The sequence below is a fragment of the Tenrec ecaudatus genome, chromosome 12 (genome assembly GCF_050624435.1).
Source record: "Tenrec ecaudatus isolate mTenEca1 chromosome 12, mTenEca1.hap1, whole genome shotgun sequence".
NCBI classification, from domain to species: Eukaryota; Metazoa; Chordata; class Mammalia; order Afrosoricida; family Tenrecidae; genus Tenrec; species Tenrec ecaudatus.
Genome location: NC_134541.1, coordinates 125912274 through 125930834, shown reverse-complemented (window position 1 = coordinate 125930834; position 18561 = coordinate 125912274). Strand labels below are relative to the sequence as shown.

Here is an 18561-nt window from a genome sequence, read left to right as displayed (position 1 = left end):
GGAGAAAGACGAGGCTTTCTACTCCTGGAAAGTTATAGTTTCAGAAACCCACAGGGACAGTTCTACCCTGTCCTCTAGGGCTGCTATGAGTCAGAATTGACTCAGTGGCTGTGAATATGGCATTTGGTTTATAATGGGATCTGCTGTGAACAGCCTATCAGTTGTAAGAAGATCGGGATGGGGTGTGACACCCTAACTCCAATCACGGCCCTGTTCCAATCAATTGAAAGGAAGTTTGGTCAGGGCTGTGACGTGCTTCCAACAGCAGTGTTCCCTGTGGGAAAGCCTGCTTGCTTTTTGGATGGGTTTGAATCCTGTCTCTGGCACATTTTCTGACTTCTGATCCAGTGGACCTGCGCCTGCAGTATTGCCGGCAACCTCCCGGGAGTCAGCATCAGCCTGCCTACCTGGAAATCATTCACCTCTGCAGCCAGAAGCCCGCCATCTAGGGATCACTATCCCTGCAGCTAGGAAAGTCACGAGAAGCCTCCATTCTGACAGCTGACCCAGAGACGTAGAGCTTGCCTGCCTCTACAACAGGGTGAATCATTTCTTTGCTATAAACCTTTCCACATACATACATATATACATGAGCTTCCATGGGGTCACTCCTCTAGAGAAGCCAGCCTGGACGGTTTTTGTGCTGGAGTAAAGGTGTGAAGTAGTGTGCTAGTCCTTTGTCCTCCTTTTCAGGGAGCCTCGACAAGGTGCCTGGCCTGGTGTTGAGCGCTGAAGCGCGGCACGTGGGAAAGGAAGTGGTGCGAGAGCAGAGAGCAGGGCTCAGGGAAAGCCTGGATGGGGTTGAGTCCATGATTTCTTGGTGCGGTTCAGGCCTAGGATCCATGGGCCAGGGAGGGAAGTGGTAGGAAAGGTGAGGCAATGGGGGTGGGACTGACCCAAGCACCAGAGCAGGATCTTGAGGGTCACCCAGGAGACCACCCTTGGTGTTGGCGTAGAAGACTGACAGCATCAGATTGGTTTTGGGGGGACACATACTGGTGGAGAGGAAGACAGACATGAAGGATGGGAAGACCAGGGAGGAGGATGTTCGGGTGGTCCAGGTGGACACCACTGGGGTTCTGCAAGCCTCAGGTGGCCAGATGGCAGAGATCCAGGAGACAGTTCTGAATCTGGTAGCTGATGGACTGCAGTGGTCCTCAACATATGGGTTGCGACCCCTCTGGGGGTGAAGGACCCTTTCACAGGGGCCGCCCAATTCATCACAGTAGGAAAATGATGGGGATAAAGTAGCAATGGAAATAATGTGATGGTTGGGGGGGGTCACCACCACGTGAGGCGCCGTATGAAAGGGTCGCGACCTGAGGAAGGTGGAGACCGCTGGGCTAGAGCATGAGGCCATGAGAATGGACTTCGCAATTACAGGATGGAGGACGAGCACCGACCGGCTGGAGCCTTGCTTCACCCGTGAACTTGGATCAGTTTCCTGATCGGTACCCTTGGGATGAGAGGGAGACTTACGAGGAGGTAAGAAGCATTACGGGAGCTCCTTGGCACAGCACTGGGGCCATGGCCAGTGCTCAGAGAGGGGCAGCATGACGACCATGGGAGGGGGAGCGAAGGACCACTTTCTGTCTGTGGTCAGCTTGGATGAAGAGCCATCTCCATCTGGGTCGGAGCACACAGCCGGCAGCAGTTTGAGGGGGGAGGCCAAGGTCCTCATAGCAAAGCCCTGCCTAGCTCATGACTGAAGACGTCAACCAGCTCCTGACAGCATCTCTTCATCTCTGTCTTGTTAGCCCCCCTCCCACCCGCATCCCCACCCCCAGCAGGCCTGGCCTTTGAGGCGTTGGGATCTGGCTTCTGGGTCTGTATGGCCAAGAGAGCCAACTACAGGACCACGGGAGTGGAACCCTGGCCGTGAGCAGGTAGAGGACGAGGAGAATCTGGGTGGGCCCCAGGCTACCTTGATGTTGAAGGATTGTGAACCGAGGCTGGGCAACGAGATACAGAGTTGGAGGGGTGGGGGCGGGGGGGGGGGGCAAGGAGGAACGTGTGCGATTTCAAGAAGAGTGATCTTCAGGGTCGAATGTCACCAAGCGGTTGTGAGGGTGAGACCTGAGAGCAGGTGGGTGACTCTGGCCTCAGGAAGATCACGATGGAGCTTGGTAAAGGCTAAACCCCACTTAGGGGCTGGAGGGGTTGATGCGATCTGATGGGGAGCTTCGAGTGGCCTGTGTAGGCGTGTGCAGGGAAATGGGGCTCCGAGGTGTACCAGATCCCCTCCCAAGCAGAACAGAATTCTCCTTTCCACAGTCAGAGCCGGCTCCGGAGGAGGAGGGAGGAGCTCTGGGTAGGTAGTGAGCACCGTGCGCCCGGAGGCAGACAAGTCGCGTGGTGGGTCCTTCCACTGCAGGGGACGCTCCCGCTCACGGGGTGAGCTGGAGGGTGGACCAGGCTGCGCAGTGCAAAGCAAGCTCCTGGTCCTTCTCGGGGAGAGCTTGGCCGAGTCTTGGCCTCCTAAAAGCCGTGCAGGGGGTCCCTCTGGCCATGTAGTGTCCAAAGAGCCTCCTCCGCCCCCCGCAGGGGCACACGCGCGCGCGATCACACACACAGGCACAGAGGTGGTCGTGCGCAGGCTCACACACATACACAGGAGCACCAAACAGCACCCCTATCTCTTGGTGGGAGGGTGTCCGCCGCTCCTCTCCCCGTTATTCCCGGCGCCGGCCCCCTGGAGCGCGCGCCCCGGGCCTCCCTGGGCTTCGGCCTCAGTCCCGGGCCTCGCTCCCGCCGGCTGCAGCGCGCGGTCCTTCCCCAGCCTCCCCAGGCCTCCGCTGCCCTTCTCCCCGGGAGCCCCCTCCCCCGGACTACAACCCCCAGGCGCCCCCAGCCCCCGGCGCTGCGCATGCCCCCTGCTCCCCGCCCCCTCCCGGCTCCCCCCTCCCTCCCTGCCGCCTTACCTCCCTCCGCCCCCCTCCCCCACGCCTCGGCGCCCGCATCCCTCCATCCAGCCCTGTGCCGCAGCCGCATCGCCACCGCAGGCACGGCACCGCCGAGCCCGGCCCCGGCCCCGGCCTCTGCCCCTGCCCGGCTCCGGCCCGCCGCCCCCGGCCCCGCCCCCGCCCGCGGGCCCCCGCCAGCGGCTCCGGCGCCCCCCGGCGCCCCCAGCCCCCGGCCCCCGGCATCCAGGCAGGAGGCAGGGAGTAGGTAGCGGCAGAGACTAGAGAACGAGGAGGAGGAGGAGGAGCCGTCGCAGGATGAAGGATCGGACCCAGGAGCTGCGGAGTGTGAGCTTGGGGTGGGGAGAAATGGGGGGCGGGACCCCAATATTTGGGAAGCGCATGGGGATGGAGTGGGGGAGGCGCTGGGACGTGGGGGCGAACGATGAGACTGGAGGTTGATGGCCGGGGCCCCCCCCCCGCCCCCATATCACGATGCACCTGATGTCGCTGTGAACCTGCCTTTGGGCGACAGTGGCTTGAAGGGGCTGTAGGCCATTGAGACACCAGGGAGCAGGAGAAGTCTCGGGGGCCTCGGTCACCCTACATTCCCAGGACGGCGGCGGGCGCGGGGGGTTTAATCTGAGGATGGGGGAGGAGAGTGAATGTCCGGGAAGAAGGTAGCTTGGGCAGTTTTGCCAAAATAGAAGGATGGGAGGCTTCCTTGGCCCGGCAGGCAGGCAGTCCCACAGGACCGAGGTTTGGGGGAGGCTATAAGGAAGGACACAGGTTAGGGCCAAGATGCTGACAGCTGGCAGTGAATGAACGTGTGTGAGTGACCCCCAAGAGGCGGGGACACAGCCATAGGCTAGGAGGAGAGGGGTGGCCTCAGCTGGACAGCCAGGGCCTGCGGGAGGTGAGGTGACCCTAGAGGTGGGAGATGGGGGTGCAGAAGAGAAGGAGGAGGCACGGCGCCAGGGCTGTGGAATTGGATTGTGTGACAAACTGCTTTGCTAGGGGGGATCTGGGGCATCTTGAGCAGCTGGGCTTGGGGAGAGACTGGTGTGACCCCCCCTGGTGGCTGCAGGCCCCCAGAGGCCTGCCCCGAGTCTGGCCGGGCACTCGGTTGTATTTGGGTACCAGTGCAGGAGGGTGGCAGCGCAGGTGTCTGGAGTGGAGCTTGCTGTTTGGAAGAACTTGGTGGTGGGGGGTGGGGTGGGGGCGGTGTGAGAATGGTTTCTGAGGATGCTGGGGGATTTGGAGAGAAGAGCTGGGTTCGGGGAGGCAGAGCTGACAGCCTGTGCTGTCATCGCAGGCCAAGGTCCCCCTGCTCCACCGCGTCTTTGCCGGACACTGGGTTGCTACTTCCAGGAGCTATGACCCCATTTGCCAGATGAGGAAAAGGAGGGTTGGAGATGGTTGGGAAAGAGTCTGCCTAAGTAAGGTTGCCAAGTCAGTGGCTGGGGGTGGGCGGTCAGCCTGGGATCCCATCTGCAAAGCTGCCCCCATCTCTGCTTTTCTGGCCTTTGAAGCAGGTCTTGGCCTGGACAGCAGCAGGGAGGGTGCCAAAGGTCTGCCTTTGAACCCTGGGCCCCGATTTGGGGGCAGGGGACAGATTCCAGCCAGACTGGGGGAAGGGGCCTGGAGGTAAGAACTGCTGTCTCTGGTGCAGAGACAAGTCAGGAAATGAGGGAGCGTGTGATGGAGGGAGGGAATTTTGAAGGTTCCTTTTTTGTAATAAGCTTACACTAGATCTATGCCCGAGGTACCAGGAGAAACGGCAGTGATGATGATACTAATCATCACCAGCCACCGTGCTGGCGCCTTACACACACTTCCCTCCTTTGGAGCGGCACGGCAACCCTCCGGGCTTGGTACAGGTATACCCTTGTTTGTTTTTAAACGGTTAGGGCCCAGGGCGGCACAGCAGTTTGCGCCATGCTGATGAACCAAAAAGCTGACGGTTTGAAGCCCCCCAAGGAAGAAACCAGCCTGGCCTTTGCTTCCACAAAGAGTACAGCTGGGAACCCCTAAGGGGCCTTCCTATGCTGTTGCTTCTGGGGTGTCTTCTGAGACAAATCCCCCACAGAACCCAAGTCAACAGCCAAATGATGGCAGTGCCTGGAAATGGTGCCCCCTTTGGGCCATTTTTTTAGGTGCAGTATATCCCCATTTTATAGAAGCCAAAACTGAGGGCCGGAAAGGCGAGGTTAACTGCCAAGGTCGCACAGCTAGTGAGAGGCGGGTAGGTGACCATGCCCTGCGGGCCAGCTCCAGGCTGGGTGCTGTGAATTCATTCCCCTTCCCTTGAACCCACGTCGTCCAGTCCCCCTCAGCCAACTTCCTGGACACAGGGAGAAGGACCGCCTCAGTCTATGTGGGGAGACCTAAGGGGTCGGTGGAGAAATAACTTGCCCAAGGTCATAGGTGTGAGGATTCTAGATTTGAACCCAGATCTTCCGCTGCCAAGACAAATGAGAAAAAAAACCCAACCAAAACCAACAAACAAACCCAGAGAAATGGAAAGTCAGTTTGGGTGAGGTGGTGGTGGAATCCGGGTATAATTAGAAGGAGGGGGCGGGAAAGGGAGCTGGCGGGCAGGCTGGGGACAGGAAGCCTTGCTCTGAGTAGGTCGGGATGCCAGGACCCTAGGTGAGGAAGGCTGGCGGCTGGGGAGGCGGGGCAGGTGGGAGGGGGGTGCTGGGGAGATGCTGATAGGTTTGGTGTTAGTCACAGCTCAAGAAACTGGAGATTTGGAGGAGGCGGGAAGAAGCTGCCAGATGTAGGGGGGAGGGTCTCCCCACCTCTGAGGAGAGCAGGGAGGCTGGTGGGTGGGAGGGACTGGGCAGGGCAGCGGGCGGGCGTGGGGGGTTGTGGAAGAGTGTCTGAAAGCTTTTGGGAGGTGAGAGGGAGGCAGGGGGTGAGTGTGGGTGGGGGGACAGCCAGGACCTGTCTTTCCCTCAGTCCCTGAGAGTCCCCAGCAGGTTTCCCAGGTATGTGGATCACATCGCTGTTTTGCGCACAGGCTGTCTGTCTTAGACTCCAGCTCTGCCCCATCCTGTGTGACCTTGGGCAAGTTGCTTCACCTCTCTGGGCCTCAGTTTCCTTACCTGCCAGTTAAGTCATGGTAGCACCTGATCAGTGGGCAGGGCGGTCCTGAAGCATACAGTGAGCTGGGCTTGGAGGAGGGCCCGGTGGGCAGCCGCTGGTCCCAAGGAGCGTTGGGGTGCCACCGAGAACCCATCTATTTCTCAGGAACCTCAGATCGGGCCCCTGTGAGGCTTGCAGGTGAGAATCCCGATTGACTGTAGGAATAATCTGAGGGCCAGAGAGAGAGAGAGAGAGAGAGAGAGAGAGAGATGAATGACTTGCCCAAGGTCACAGAGCGGTTGGTGCCATGGCCGGGGCTTGAACCAGAGCTTTGTCTCCTGCTCTCCATGCCCCAGAGGCAGGCTGCGCACTGGGAGGTGCTAGGTGAGATGCTGAGATTCCAATGGGGCCTTCGGAAGCCCAGGAGGGGTCTTCGGGTCCAAGCATTGGAGCTTGGGGATGAGGCCCCAGAGGAGGTAACAGGGAGCAACCGAGGTGGAGAAGAAGGCGGGGAAGAGAAGGCATCACCCTGGCTCGTGGGCGGTGGCTGTGGAGTTGGAAGAGAGAGAGGGAACAGGGAGTCTGGGACTGAGCCGAGAGGTGAGAGGAACCAAACGGGGCAGAGGTGAGGCCTGAGGGAGGGGGGTTGGGGGGGGGCGCGAATCCCTGAGCACGTGTGGAGCACCCAGGAGTGAGTGAGCCGGTCAGGTCACTCCAAGGGAGCACTTGAGAAATGCAGACCGGAAGGAAGAAAAGGGCCACGCTGGAGGACAGCCCATTGCCGCCAGCCGCACAGGACTTCCTGCTGCCCAGCAAACCTGGGTCAAGTCCATCCGTGCTGCAGGGCGCTTGCACGTCCTGTTCCTTCTGCCCCTGAACGCTGTTCCCGCTGCCCGAAATGCAGTTCTTCCTGCCTGGGGACGCTGTTTCCCTTTGCCGGGAACACCATGCCTTCCGCCTGGACCGTTGTCCCCTCTCCCCAGAGCCTGGGAGCTGGCCCTCTGCCTGGAATGTTGTTCCCTGGGACTGTGGCATGGCTGCTTCCTCAGATCCGTGTCCCTTGGCCAGCGAGGCCCTTCCTGACCATCCTGCCGAACGTCCCCTCCCTCCCCCTCTCGCCCCAGACCCACCCGTGTCTCCCTGCCACGGCTCCCCACTGGCTCCCCTTCCGCTGCCGACCCAGTGACCTCGGAAGTGATCTCATCTATTTCCCACCATTGTCTCCCTGCACGGGGGTGCCAGCTTGGTGGAGGCAGGGCCTCCTCGCTGGTCTCGTTTACCGTCCTCTCTCCAGCACCCAGATTAGAACTTTGCACCCATCAGACAGATGGGTGCGATGAATGAGTGACTCAGTGGGGCAGAGGGAGAAGGTGGAGAAGGCAGGGAAGTGGAGGAGAGAGGTAGGTAGTGCAGGCTGGATGATGACAAGGAGGAGGAGGGGCTTGGGCCAGGGAGACAGATGGACACAGGTTGGGGGTGGGGCGCAGGGTGAAGCTGCTGCCTCTAGACCAGCGATTCTCAACATGTGGGTTGAGACCCCTTTGGGGGTCGAACGACCCTTTCACAGGGGTCGCCCAAGACATCCTGCACATCAGATATTTACATGATGAATCATAACAGTAGCAAACTTACTGTGATGTAAGTTTGATGTAAGTGACGAAGTAGCAACGGCAATAATGTTATGGTTGGGGGTCACCACAACATGAGGAACTGCATGAAAGGGTCGTGGCTTGAGGAAGGTTGAGAACCGCTGCTCTAGATCCTAGGATGCCTGCCCCCCGAGAAGCGGGTATGGGTAGATACAGGTGGCTAATTCACTCGGACTCTCCTACCATCCCGGCCCATCTCCTCTCACCTTGGTTTTGGCCACTGTGTGTTTATGTCGCCATCATGCCATCTGTCCCCTTGGTCACTGGCTTGCTGGTCCCTGAGCGTCTCCCATGGCTGTGTATGTCTGCTGTGTCTGTCTGTGTTGCCTCCCCTCTGACACACACACACACGCACACGAACCCCTGATGTCTCTGCTATAGGGGGCCTGGGCTCAGAAGGGCCTGGGGAGGCCAGGCTGAAGCTAGAGGTGAGGCTTGGATGCCCCCCTCTTCCAAAGAAATTCCAGAAGGTTCTGGAACTTGGCGCAATCTCACTGCATCCTCTTCCACCTTCAGGAATTGGTGAAAGCTTGGGTTCAAATCCAGGCACCCCCTTCTCCCCTCCATCAACTGTGTGATGTTGGGCAAGTGACCTCATCTCTGGGTCCCCGTTTTCCCATCTGTCAAATGGGCAGAAGAGGAGGCAGTGGCTATCTCATGGAATGGCTCTTAGGGTTCCAAAGGAGAAAGCAAAGCAGGGTTGGGGGGCCCGACCCCTGAACAGCAGCACACCTGGGTTAGAGGGATCGGAAATCGGAACAATCATCGGTGTCAGTGTGCAAGGGAGCTGGCAGTAGCTAGCACGTTCCATCTGTCACGAGAGCAGGCGCTGGATCAGGGCAGACTGGACCATTTGATTCTCAGATACCTGCCCTACCACCGCCTGCCCTCAGGGTCCAGCCATCCTTGAGGCGCTGCTTAAATTCCACACACAGGGAGAGTCCTCGGAGAGTCCCCATACCAGCCTGCCCATTTCACCATTGATGGCCCTGGAGCCCAGAGAGGGACCGAGGTTTACCGAGGGTCACACAGCATGTCAGGCAGAGACTGGAACTGCCAGGTCCTGTCTGGCTTCTGCTCACGGGAAAAAAAAAAACAATAGATAGTCAAGAGCCCCTCCCTCTTGGCTCTCCATCACTAGCTACAGGAGTCCAGTGGGACCAGGTGGGACTGCCATCTGTTAGCAGGATGCAGGTGTGGGAAGGGACGAGGCAGCTGGCCCTGTTTGCTGTGGAGCTTTAGGCCGGTCACGCAGCCTCTCTGAATGCCCATCTGGGGGTGGGAGAGGCACATAGGTTCCCTGGCAGGGGCTGGCATTTTGTCAGGTGGGTCTCACTGCCCGCTCCTGCTCACCTGTGCCATTTGGGGTAGGCCACACGGTTACCATTTTACAAATGACTGAGGCTCAGAAAGAAGTCCCTTGGCCTTCCTAGCTGCTGACCCGGGACAGGTGACCTCGCCTCTATGCTTCGGGGCACCCAACTACAAAAGGGGTTTCTCAGGGCACCCACCTCCAAAGTGCACAGGGCAGTTTCCTGCATGGCCCCCAATACAATGCACATGTTTGCAAAAGTGCAAAAGGTTCTGACAGAGTTTCAGGATGATTTCATGGGTAGCAAACATCAAAGACCTAGGCAAACCGTGTCAGTAAATGATCCTTTGCTAGGTTTATGGGGGACCCCTGGGGGCCTAGTGGTGTACAAGTTGGGCTGTTAAGTCCCAGAATGGCAGTTGGAAGCCACCAGCTAGCCGCTCCATGGGCGAAAGATACGGCTTTCTAATTCCATGAAGAGTTAGGCTCAGAAACCCACAAAGGCGGCTCTGCCCTGTCCTGTGGGGTCGCTATGAGTTGGAATCGACTCGGCAGTAAGTTTGTTTATTTTCTTTGTGTGGGGGTGGGGGGGAGAGGGGGGACACAGGTAGGAGGGCTGGCGGTTGGTTTGAAGTTTCCAGGGCACAGAACCCCACTCCAATAGAGCTTTAGCAGGGGCTGACCTGACAGCTGGGCACCCTGGTGACAGTGGTTACGCACTGGGCTGCTAACCACAGGGACAGCTGTTCAAAACCACCAGCTGCTCCTTGGGAGAAAGATGAGGCCGTAAAACGTTGCAGTCTGGAAAACCCACAAGGGCAGTTCTGCCCTGTCCTACAGGGTCCTGTGAGTCAGAACCGACTTGGTGGCAGTGAGTGTGGTTTTGACCTGAGAGCTGACGGCAGAGGTGCTGGGGGGAGGATGAGCTAGGGGCTATGGCTGAGGGATCCCAGGGCCCCCGGGCTCCGCTCAGTGTGTGTGCCCCTGGAGAGGTGACTTTCCTCTCTCCTCTCTGACCTCCTGTCCCCTGCTCCGTAAACTGAGGACAAGGGAATTTGCTCAGCTTTTCTTAAAGGTTAAGAGAGCTTCCTAAGTCAGAAAGGATGGTTGGTTTTCTTAGTAGTCGACACCCCACATCGACCAGACGGGAAGCCGGTCCCTTTTTCCCTGTCCCAGGATGTCCCGGGGGCAGGATGGCAGAGGCCTGGCCCATGCCCCTCAGGAACAGGAGTGGAGCTTCCTCCAGTCAGTCAGGAGAGGGCGAGGGGGAGAGGCTGCAGACAGGTCTCCCGGCTGAGTGGATGGCCGGGGACTCTTGACACCAGAGAAGGTGCCCAGGAATGGCTTCTGGCTCCTGGGGCAGCTGGCTTTGAACCCCTCCTCCCAGAGGTCTTCAGGACTTAGGAAAAACTGGGTTGGTCTCAGCATCAGATGGAGGCTGGAGAAGCCAGCAGCCCTACCTGCATCTCCCAAGACCCACTTGGTGCCCCCTTTCTTCTGGGGGCAGAGAGAGAGGAAGCACTTTTCCAGGCAGACATCTGGGGTTATTTACATGCCCAGGGGGTGAATCCCGGGATTCTGTCTGGGTAGGGGTTCTGTGGGAAGTGGGGTACCCTCCGGAGGAGTGTCTAGCTGAAGGTCTCTGCGGGACTGAGCCAGCTCTTCTAGGCGCTGTGGATCCCCAGTTCCCTTAGCTCCCGAGATTCCACCGGGGTCCCATCTGGCCCTGTCTGGGCTCCATTGCAGCTGTCTGAGATCCGTCTCCCCGTCTGGGTTTCATCAGTGCCGTCTCTGACCTGCCTGGATCCTGCTGAGGTTCTGTGGGCTCTCTCCAGTAGAGCCCTGCCAAGGACCGTTGTGTGGGTACTGTGTAGAACTGGCAGGCCGGTTCTGGCTGTGAGATGCAGTCCCGGCCCTGACGAGGCTCTTTGGAAATCAGGATGAAGGCTGTTGAAATCTCCGTTGGGGCTGCCCAGGGCTTCAGGCTGTAATTAAGCTTGATGTGCTCAGGTTTGGCCCTCAGACCTGTCCCAGGCAGACAGGAGCCTGGAGTCAGGAACTTGGCGTCTTGGGACCCTGGCCTGACTCTGGCAGAGTATGCCGGCCCGAGGCTCGGAGAGGCTGGGCAAAACACAGGCCAGGGCCCTCCGGAACGGCTCTGGGGTGTGGGCGCCCACCAAGTCAGTGGAGAGCTTTGCCACATGTGGGTGGGCCTCCACATGTCAGCGCATCTCTGTGTGGGTGCCCGGGGGTCTATTTCTGTGTGTGCCTGTGTGTCAGCCCTTCTGTCTGTGTCACTGGTCTGTCTGGCTGTGGCGGGGGCCGTGTGGGTGGGTGAATCTCTTTGTCTCTGGGCCCTGGGGGCGGAGGGCTGAGCAGCTGCAGGTTGCAACTGGGAAATCCAAGGCAGAGGGGGTAGGTTGCAAGGGACCGGGTGAAAGGGAGTGTATATTTTGGGAGGAGTCTGGAGCAGGCAGAGCAGCTGAGGAGGGGGGAGAGTGGGGGCGGGGAGGACGACGCAGGGAGCCGGGGGCTAGGGGTGCTGCCTGGCCTGCCGACGACCTTGCCTAGGGAACGTGGCTTATGGAGTGGTGGCCACGGGAAGGGGAGACAAGGGGCAATGAGTAGGGGCGGTTCAGACACTGGGGTTCATCCATACTGGCTGGCCAGTAACAACTGCCCCCCAACCTCCCTCCCCAAGGCACCTCTGCCGCCATAGGGCCACGTCCAAAGCAGAGAGGGCACCTTCTGCCAATTCCCTCCAAGGTGCCCTCTGGGCCCTCGGCTACCCTGGCCTTTGGGACCCTGCTCCCCGAGATGTCCAGTGTTCATTCATCCTCACTGTGCTCTTTTCGGTCCCCTCCCAAGAACGAACCCCTTTCTCAGCCTGTGAGGGCCCATGAGAGCCGGCGTTGGCCTTGGGGACCAGGGTCAGGCCTGCCCACAACCCCCGTCTCCCTTTGCTCACCAGGCGAAAGACAGTGACGATGAGGAGGAGGTGGTCCACGTGGACCGAGACCATTTTATGGATGAGTTCTTTGAGCAGGTAACAGCACCTCCTAAAGCCCTCAGCCCCCGACTTCCTTCTCCCTGGCTGCCCCCCACCTTACTTCTGTGCCACCCCCCACTACCGCCTCCACCCCCACCACCCCTTTGGCTTTTAAATCAACCCTTTCTGGGCCTGGTCCATTTCCCGGCACCAAGCCTCCTGGGGCTCCGCTCCACGTCTGGCCCAGAGATATGGCTGGTGGTCTGTCCGCAGGTGGAGGAGATCCGGGGCTGCATTGAGAAGCTGTCGGAGGATGTGGAACAGGTGAAAAAACAGCACAGTGCCATCCTGGCCGCCCCCAACCCGGATGAGAGTGAGTGCCCGCTGCTGGCTGGAGGGGGGGCAGAGAGAAAGGGGTGGGGCCCACCTTTCACCTGCCTGCTCTCCACGCCCACCCCCCCACCCCTTCCTGCAGAGACCAAACAGGAGCTGGAGGACCTCACCGCAGACATCAAGAAGACGGCCAATAAGGTTCGGTCTAAGTTGAAAGGTGAGGAGGTTCGATCCCCTGGCTGAGAATTTGGCCCTGCGTGGAATATCTATAAACGTCCGTGAACCGAATTCCTCTGCAGCCAGGAAGCACAGGGCCCCGGATTCTCTCCCCACTCCTGCTGCCCCAGATCCCACGGGGATGAGGGCGAAGAGGTTCTTCCGTCCACCTGAGCTCTGCTGGCTCAGTGAGCCTGAACCGGCTCTCCTGGCTTTGCCGGTGGCTTCTGAGCTTGTCTCCCCAGCCCAGCAGTCAGAAGCCAGGAGGTGGGCTCAGACAACGCTTCTGAATTGGTGTCCTCAGCTCAGGACAGATTGGACTGTGTGGCTGACATCAGGGGCTGGCAGGCTTTCAGGAGGGACCTGCCAAATGCTCATGTATACACTCTAATTTAAGGACGTGGGTGCTGGTAATAACTAAGCTCCCCCAAAGCATTGTGGGTTGGAAACCTCCCTGTGTGCTGGTGCCAGGGGACGAGCGGAGCTGTGGGACCTGGATGCTGATTTGTAGGCTCCTGGTAATTGAGCACCAGAAAGCCCTCACCGGCACCCACTGTGGCTCAGGCGCCTTGCTGGACTCTGGGGAAAAGGTGCAACTCGGCTGGCCAGCCGCCTGCTGCCCCTGCCAGGAACACTGACCTTGGTCCAGGGAGGTGGGGACGTGCACTCCAGGTCCTCCTGGACGCACAGGGAGCTCCCGAGGCTGATTTGTAAACCCAAACACCGTTTGTCCTCAGGAAGAATGTGCTGGAACACCACAGGCCCCAAGCACACGGCCTTCAAACCTAGGCAGAGTCCGGCCTCCACCACGGACACACTCTGGTCACGTACTCTGCCCTCCACTCTCTCACTAGGCAGTTAGAAAATTGGAGGCAATTTCCAAGCTGACTGGATTTTTTTGGGGTAACAACAAAAAAATATATATATATATTTTTCCCCAAATGAAACCTTCCAAAGGGCTCCAGTGTATCAGACAGATGTTGAGCTGGTGGGGCGACACTGGGGGGTGGGTGTCCAGGGTCCTACCCCCTGCAACAGCTCCCGAGGTCCCTTCTTAGAAGCAGGGTTTGGGGAGGACACAGTTTACAAGCCCCTGGACGCAGTGGCCCCTTCCGACTCCCTGAGCTGTGACCTTGAACACTCCCTATGGAACCATGCAGGCCCCACGGTTCCGGGTTCCGGAAAGGGCTAGGAAAGAAGCGAGGAAAAGTGGCAGTGGCTTAGAGAACTTCCCAGACCCCCCCCCCCCACCCATACACACACACACACACGGTCTTCTCTGTTCGCCACCAGCTCTGTGTGGTGTCATGAAGTCAGGCTTGACCTTGAGTTGTGAGATTGCACCTAAACCAGTCTCCTTTCTGACTCAGCTATCTAGCTGGTCGCAGGTTAGTCTCACAAGCCAACGAGATCAAGTATGAACGGGCCCCAACCCACAGCTGGCAGTGGTGGCATCCCTGAGCATGGGTGCTGGCACCTTACCCCAAGCTGTTGGGCCAGAGCGGTCACTCCTTCACAGTGCCACCATGCTGGCAGGGCAGCCCGGGCGCCCTCCAGCCCTCTCTCTCCCCCCGCAGCCAGTAGAAGGTTGGGCTGAGATGTTCTCAGGAAGGGGCTCCCTCCGGTGACGTCTGAAGAACCGCTGATAGGTGATTCATCCTGCCGCTGCAGCCTCCAGCATAGTAGATCTCAGCACTGCCTTTTTATGAAAAGGAAATCTGAATGGCCTGGTTCGGGTCGGGTGCAGAGCCCAGCCATCTGTGTTTCTGGAGCAGCCTGTGGAACAAGCGTCGTAGACTTTTCCAAAGGAAAATCAGACCCACCCGGAAATGCCTGCCTTCCACCTAAACACGCTCCATCCTCCCCCCCACCCACCCCGCCTCCAGACTCAGCCCACACCCCTTCTGGGTTGGACCAGGTGCAGGGGGCTACTGATTGTGGGCCTTTCCAGGATCCGATCCTCCCACCAGCATAACTAGCCCCATCTGGCTGGCGACCAAGAGCTTTCCCTCCTTGCCTGCCCTCCCACCCACCTCAAAGGCCTGTCCCTTACCCGCTGGCCTCCTGCGCCCTCACCCTGGATCCTGTACTGCCTGCCCGCCTCACGGGTCTGAGGCCTGCCTGGGGTGCCCAGCGGACCCCGCCCCACAAGTGCCAGGTGCCCGGCCAGACCCTGAGCGTCCTCTCTCCCGCAGCGATCGAGCAGAGCATCGAGCAGGAGGAAGGCCTCAACCGTTCCTCTGCAGACCTCCGCATCCGCAAGACCCAGGTGTGTGGGGGGGGGGCACCCCGTGGGCTCGGGAAGAAGGCTGAGCTACACCGGGATAGGGACGGTGCAAGGAGGGGGCTGGAGAGTGGAGCTGGGGGGTGTGCAGCTGCTGGCCGCTTGGCATGGGTGCTGGGAGCCCGGCGAGGGGCTGCGAGCTTGCGTGTGGCTGGACGCACAGTTGGAGGCTGCCAAGGGGCGGAAGGTTGATCCTGCCCCTCTCCCCCACTGCCGCGCTGCCCCAACATCCAGCACTCCACGCTCTCCCGGAAGTTCGTGGAGGTCATGACCGAATACAATGCGACCCAGTCCAAGTACCGGGACCGCTGCAAGGACCGGATCCAGCGGCAGCTGGAGATCAGTACGTGAGCCCAGCCCGAGGCCCGCGCGCCCTGACCAGACAGACCCCAGCCCTTCGTGCAGCGGGAGGGTGGGCGCCCGGCCCCGGGCCCACTCACTAAGGCCCAGGCCGGCCCAGCGCTGAGCGGGAGTCCTTTCTCCTGGCAGCCGGAAGGACAACCACCAACGAAGAGCTGGAAGATATGCTGGAGAGCGGGAAGCTGGCCATCTTCACGGACGACGTGAGCCCACGACGGGGCCGGGGCGGGCGGAGGGAACCTGATGTCCTTCCTCAACCGGGGAGCTCGGGCGTAGACCACCTGGGGGAGCCGGCTGACGGGACTGGGGACTGGGGAATGCCCAGAGGGACAGGGCAGAAAGGTTCCCCCACCCCTCCGCTGAGCGGGGAGGGGGGCTTACATACACGAACTCATTAAATCCACACCCCCTTTCCAGAGGACCGACACACGGTCTGGTTTCAGGACTAGCGGTGGAGTACTAAAACGCACGGAACACCCCCCTGAGGCTGGTCTGTTTGCCGCCGTGGCTCCTCCGCCTGCGTTTTGCAGATTTGCGAGACAAGCTGCAGTTTTGTGTGCCCGCCCCTAGCCGTCTTACCTGGGAAGGATGAATTCATCCCTAACCATAAACTCACACTTACTGCCATCGAATCGATGTTGGCTCACAGCTGCGACCCGACAGGACAGGGTGGAACGGAGATCCAGAAGCAGAAACCTTGCCTTTCTCCCGAGGACCAGCTGGTGGCTTTGAACTGCCGACCTTGGGTCAGCAGCCCAGCGTGTACCCACGACACCTAGCCGAGGTGTTGCCATTGCTAGTTGGTTCCGACTCCGAGCGGCCCTATGCAGAACAGAACAAAACGCTGTCCGGTGCTGCACCCACCCCCACCCTACCCCTAGTGTCTCCTGAGAGATTTGTTTGTCCCAGCCTTTCCGGTCATGTCTGTGTTGGTGAGGGCTTCTAGACTGGACTGGAAACCTCTGCAGGGATGGTCCGCCCTCGTCCGTCCATTGCTCTTTGAGTAACTGACCTTGGTTGGTTGGGCTTTGAGCAAATCAATGTGTCCGTTAGCCTGGAGGTCCCCCCAGAGAGCTTTACATGTCTGTGGGGGGAGGGCACCTTGGTGGGCCGTTCCAAGCAGAGGCACTAAAATGGACAAGGGCTGACCCCTGCCAGTGGACCCGCAGTCAAATCTTCGAGAGGCAACATGACCATGCGAGTGGGTCTGGACCTTGGGCCAGGGCTTGGGGGCCCAGGGCTGGTCGTGGAGGGTGGTGAACACTAGAGCCAATCTGGGAAGGCTTCCTGGAGGAGGTGGCGGCACTGAGGGATGCTGTGAGGATGTCAGATGGAGGAACCAGTGAGACGGAGAAGGCCGGCCGGCCAAAGAGCCACTGGGTGGTTTTGACGTTAGAAAGATGAGACCAGTGGAGGCTGAGCTGGGCTCCTGGGAACCTGGGAGGGTAGGCCAGGCCCTCCAGACAAGTATCACTTGCCTACCAGCACGGCGCTGATCAGGCCGCACAAGCAGCCCCCCTAAGTTCCGCAGCAATCCCGTGAGGTGGGTGCATCATCGGCCGGGTTCCCTAGGGGGAGACTTGGGCCCAGAGAAGGGCGCCCACCTAGGTGGCCACTGCAACAGGCAACGATGCCGATTGGGAGCCAGTCCCTCTGCAGCTTGCAATGGTTCGGGCTCCCATAGGAAGCTGCGGTGGGGGGCAGGTGGGGGGCAGTGGTCCACAGCTGTCTCCTCCTCCCACCGGCCCCAGATCAAAATGGACTCGCAGATGACCAAGCAGGCGCTGAACGAGATCGAGACGCGGCACAACGAGATCATCAAGCTGGAGACCAGCATCCGCGAGCTGCACGACATGTTTGTGGACATGGCCATGCTGGTGGAGAGCCAGGTATGGTCTCCTGAGACCCCGGCCCTGGAGTCCCCGCAGCCCCTCTGCCCACACCGTCTCCCCTCCCCGCCCCGGGGCTCTGCACCTCCCCACGGGCCCTGTCCTCTGCCTGCAGGGTGAGATGATTGACCGGATTGAGTACAACGTGGAACATTCTGTGGACTACGTGGAGCGGGCCGTGTCAGACACCAAGAAAGCTGTGAAATACCAGAGCAAGGCCCGGAGGGTGAGCAGGGGGCTGGAGGGCTGGGCTCCCGGGGCGGGGCGGGGCTTAGAGGTGAGTGATGAAATCAGGTGCAAAGGTCTGTCTCTGGCTCTGACTCTTCCTATTTCTGTTTTCTCTTCCCTCTTCATCCGCACCCCCTCCCCTGTCTTTCCTCCCCCTCTGTCTGTCTGTCTGACTCGCTCTCTCTTCCCCCATCTCCCTTCCGGGCTGCAGAAGAAAATTATGATCATCATTTGCTGTGTGGTGCTGGGGGTGGTCTTGGCGTCATCCATTGGGGGGACGCTGGGCTTGTAGACCCCCCCACCCCTCCACCCTGTCTCTTCCAGACCCCTCCCCCACCACATCGGGAGCAATACCCCCACCACCCCTTTGACTCCATCTCCTGCTCCAGGCTCACCCCAAGACTGACCCAGGCAGCCCCACCCCTTCCCCCACCCCGTCAGACCCTGGAGTTCCTGGTCCTCCCCCTGGTTCTCCCCCTGGCGTGGGTCACCCCCCATCCACCCCACACCCCCGCACGTAGATAGCAGCAGGCGTGATTACACATGCACACCAACATGCATGCCGCCAGCACATCCTTGAGACGTGTGGACACTCCGTGTGTGTGTGTGTGTGTGTGTGTACATGTGTAGATGCCCCAGATTTCCTCTCCTGCCCCATCTCCAGTCTGTGTGTGGCCTGACACCCCCCCCCCCGCCCTATCCCCTCCCGGGTGTTCGTTGTGTAGACAACCCGGCAGCCCGCCGAGTCCCGTTCTGCCTTTTGTGTACGTGCTCGGAGACGCATGTACGCGGAAATGCGTGTGAGCTTGAATTTAACACAACAGCAATTCCTTCAGTGCACCCCTCCCTCCCCACCCCTGCCTGCTGCACTTGGGACAGGCGTGCGGTCAGATACTACCCCCTGCTCTCTTAGAGGATCCACATGCCCACAGGCCTTGGGGGACACCCAGCATGCGTGAAGTGGAACCAACTTTCCTAGCTGTTATTTGAGACGTGTGTGGGTGCGTGTGCGTGCGTGTGCATGTGTGTTCCCTCGGTGGCAGGTGACCTCTTCTAGCTCCATCTGTGTATATGTATGCATCTCCAACAGGTGACAGCAAGCCCAGTGCGAGCACCCATAGGTCATCCCTTCCCTACTGTGTCCTGGGCCCCCGTTTGTTGGTGGGTGCAGATACAGATCCACGCATCCCTGTGCCATCTAGAATAGGTCAGTGTGAATGTGTATGGGGAGGGGACTTTCTAAATAGCGGTTCTGCCCCACCCAGGTTTGTAGACCTCTATGGCCCTGCCCTGCCCTGAGAGCTGCCTCCT

At 59.7% G+C, this 18561-nt stretch overlaps 1 protein-coding gene across 1 annotated transcript; it reads left to right on the top strand.

Annotated features, from left to right (window-relative positions):
• Nucleotides 1-3218: 3218 nt before the first annotated feature.
• On the top strand, nucleotides 3219-17225 carry STX1B (syntaxin 1B). Its single transcript, XM_075564798.1, has 9 exons — nucleotides 3219-3248; nucleotides 11923-11997; nucleotides 12214-12313; nucleotides 12416-12490; nucleotides 14685-14758; nucleotides 15008-15116; nucleotides 15263-15336; nucleotides 16885-17024; nucleotides 17186-17225. The coding sequence occupies exons 1-9, from the start codon at nucleotides 3219-3221 to the stop codon at nucleotides 17223-17225; spliced, it is 717 nt and encodes a 238-aa protein (XP_075420913.1).
• Nucleotides 17226-18561: the final 1336 nt, after the last annotated feature.

What these genes read in the sequence shown, in the direction of transcription:
- STX1B (XM_075564798.1), top strand. Translation starts at nt 3,219, where the DNA reads ATGAAGGATCGGACCCAGGAGCTGCGGAGT. An exon ending in GGACCCAGGAGCTGCGGAGT is followed by an intron (nt 3,249 to 11,922) that starts GTGAGCTTGGGG and finishes TTTGCTCACCAG; the next exon opens with GCGAAAGACAGTGACGATGA. An exon ending in ATGCTGGTGGAGAGCCAGGT is followed by an intron (nt 17,025 to 17,185) that starts ATGGTCTCCTGA and finishes CATTCTGTGGAC; the next exon opens with TACGTGGAGCGGGCCGTGTC.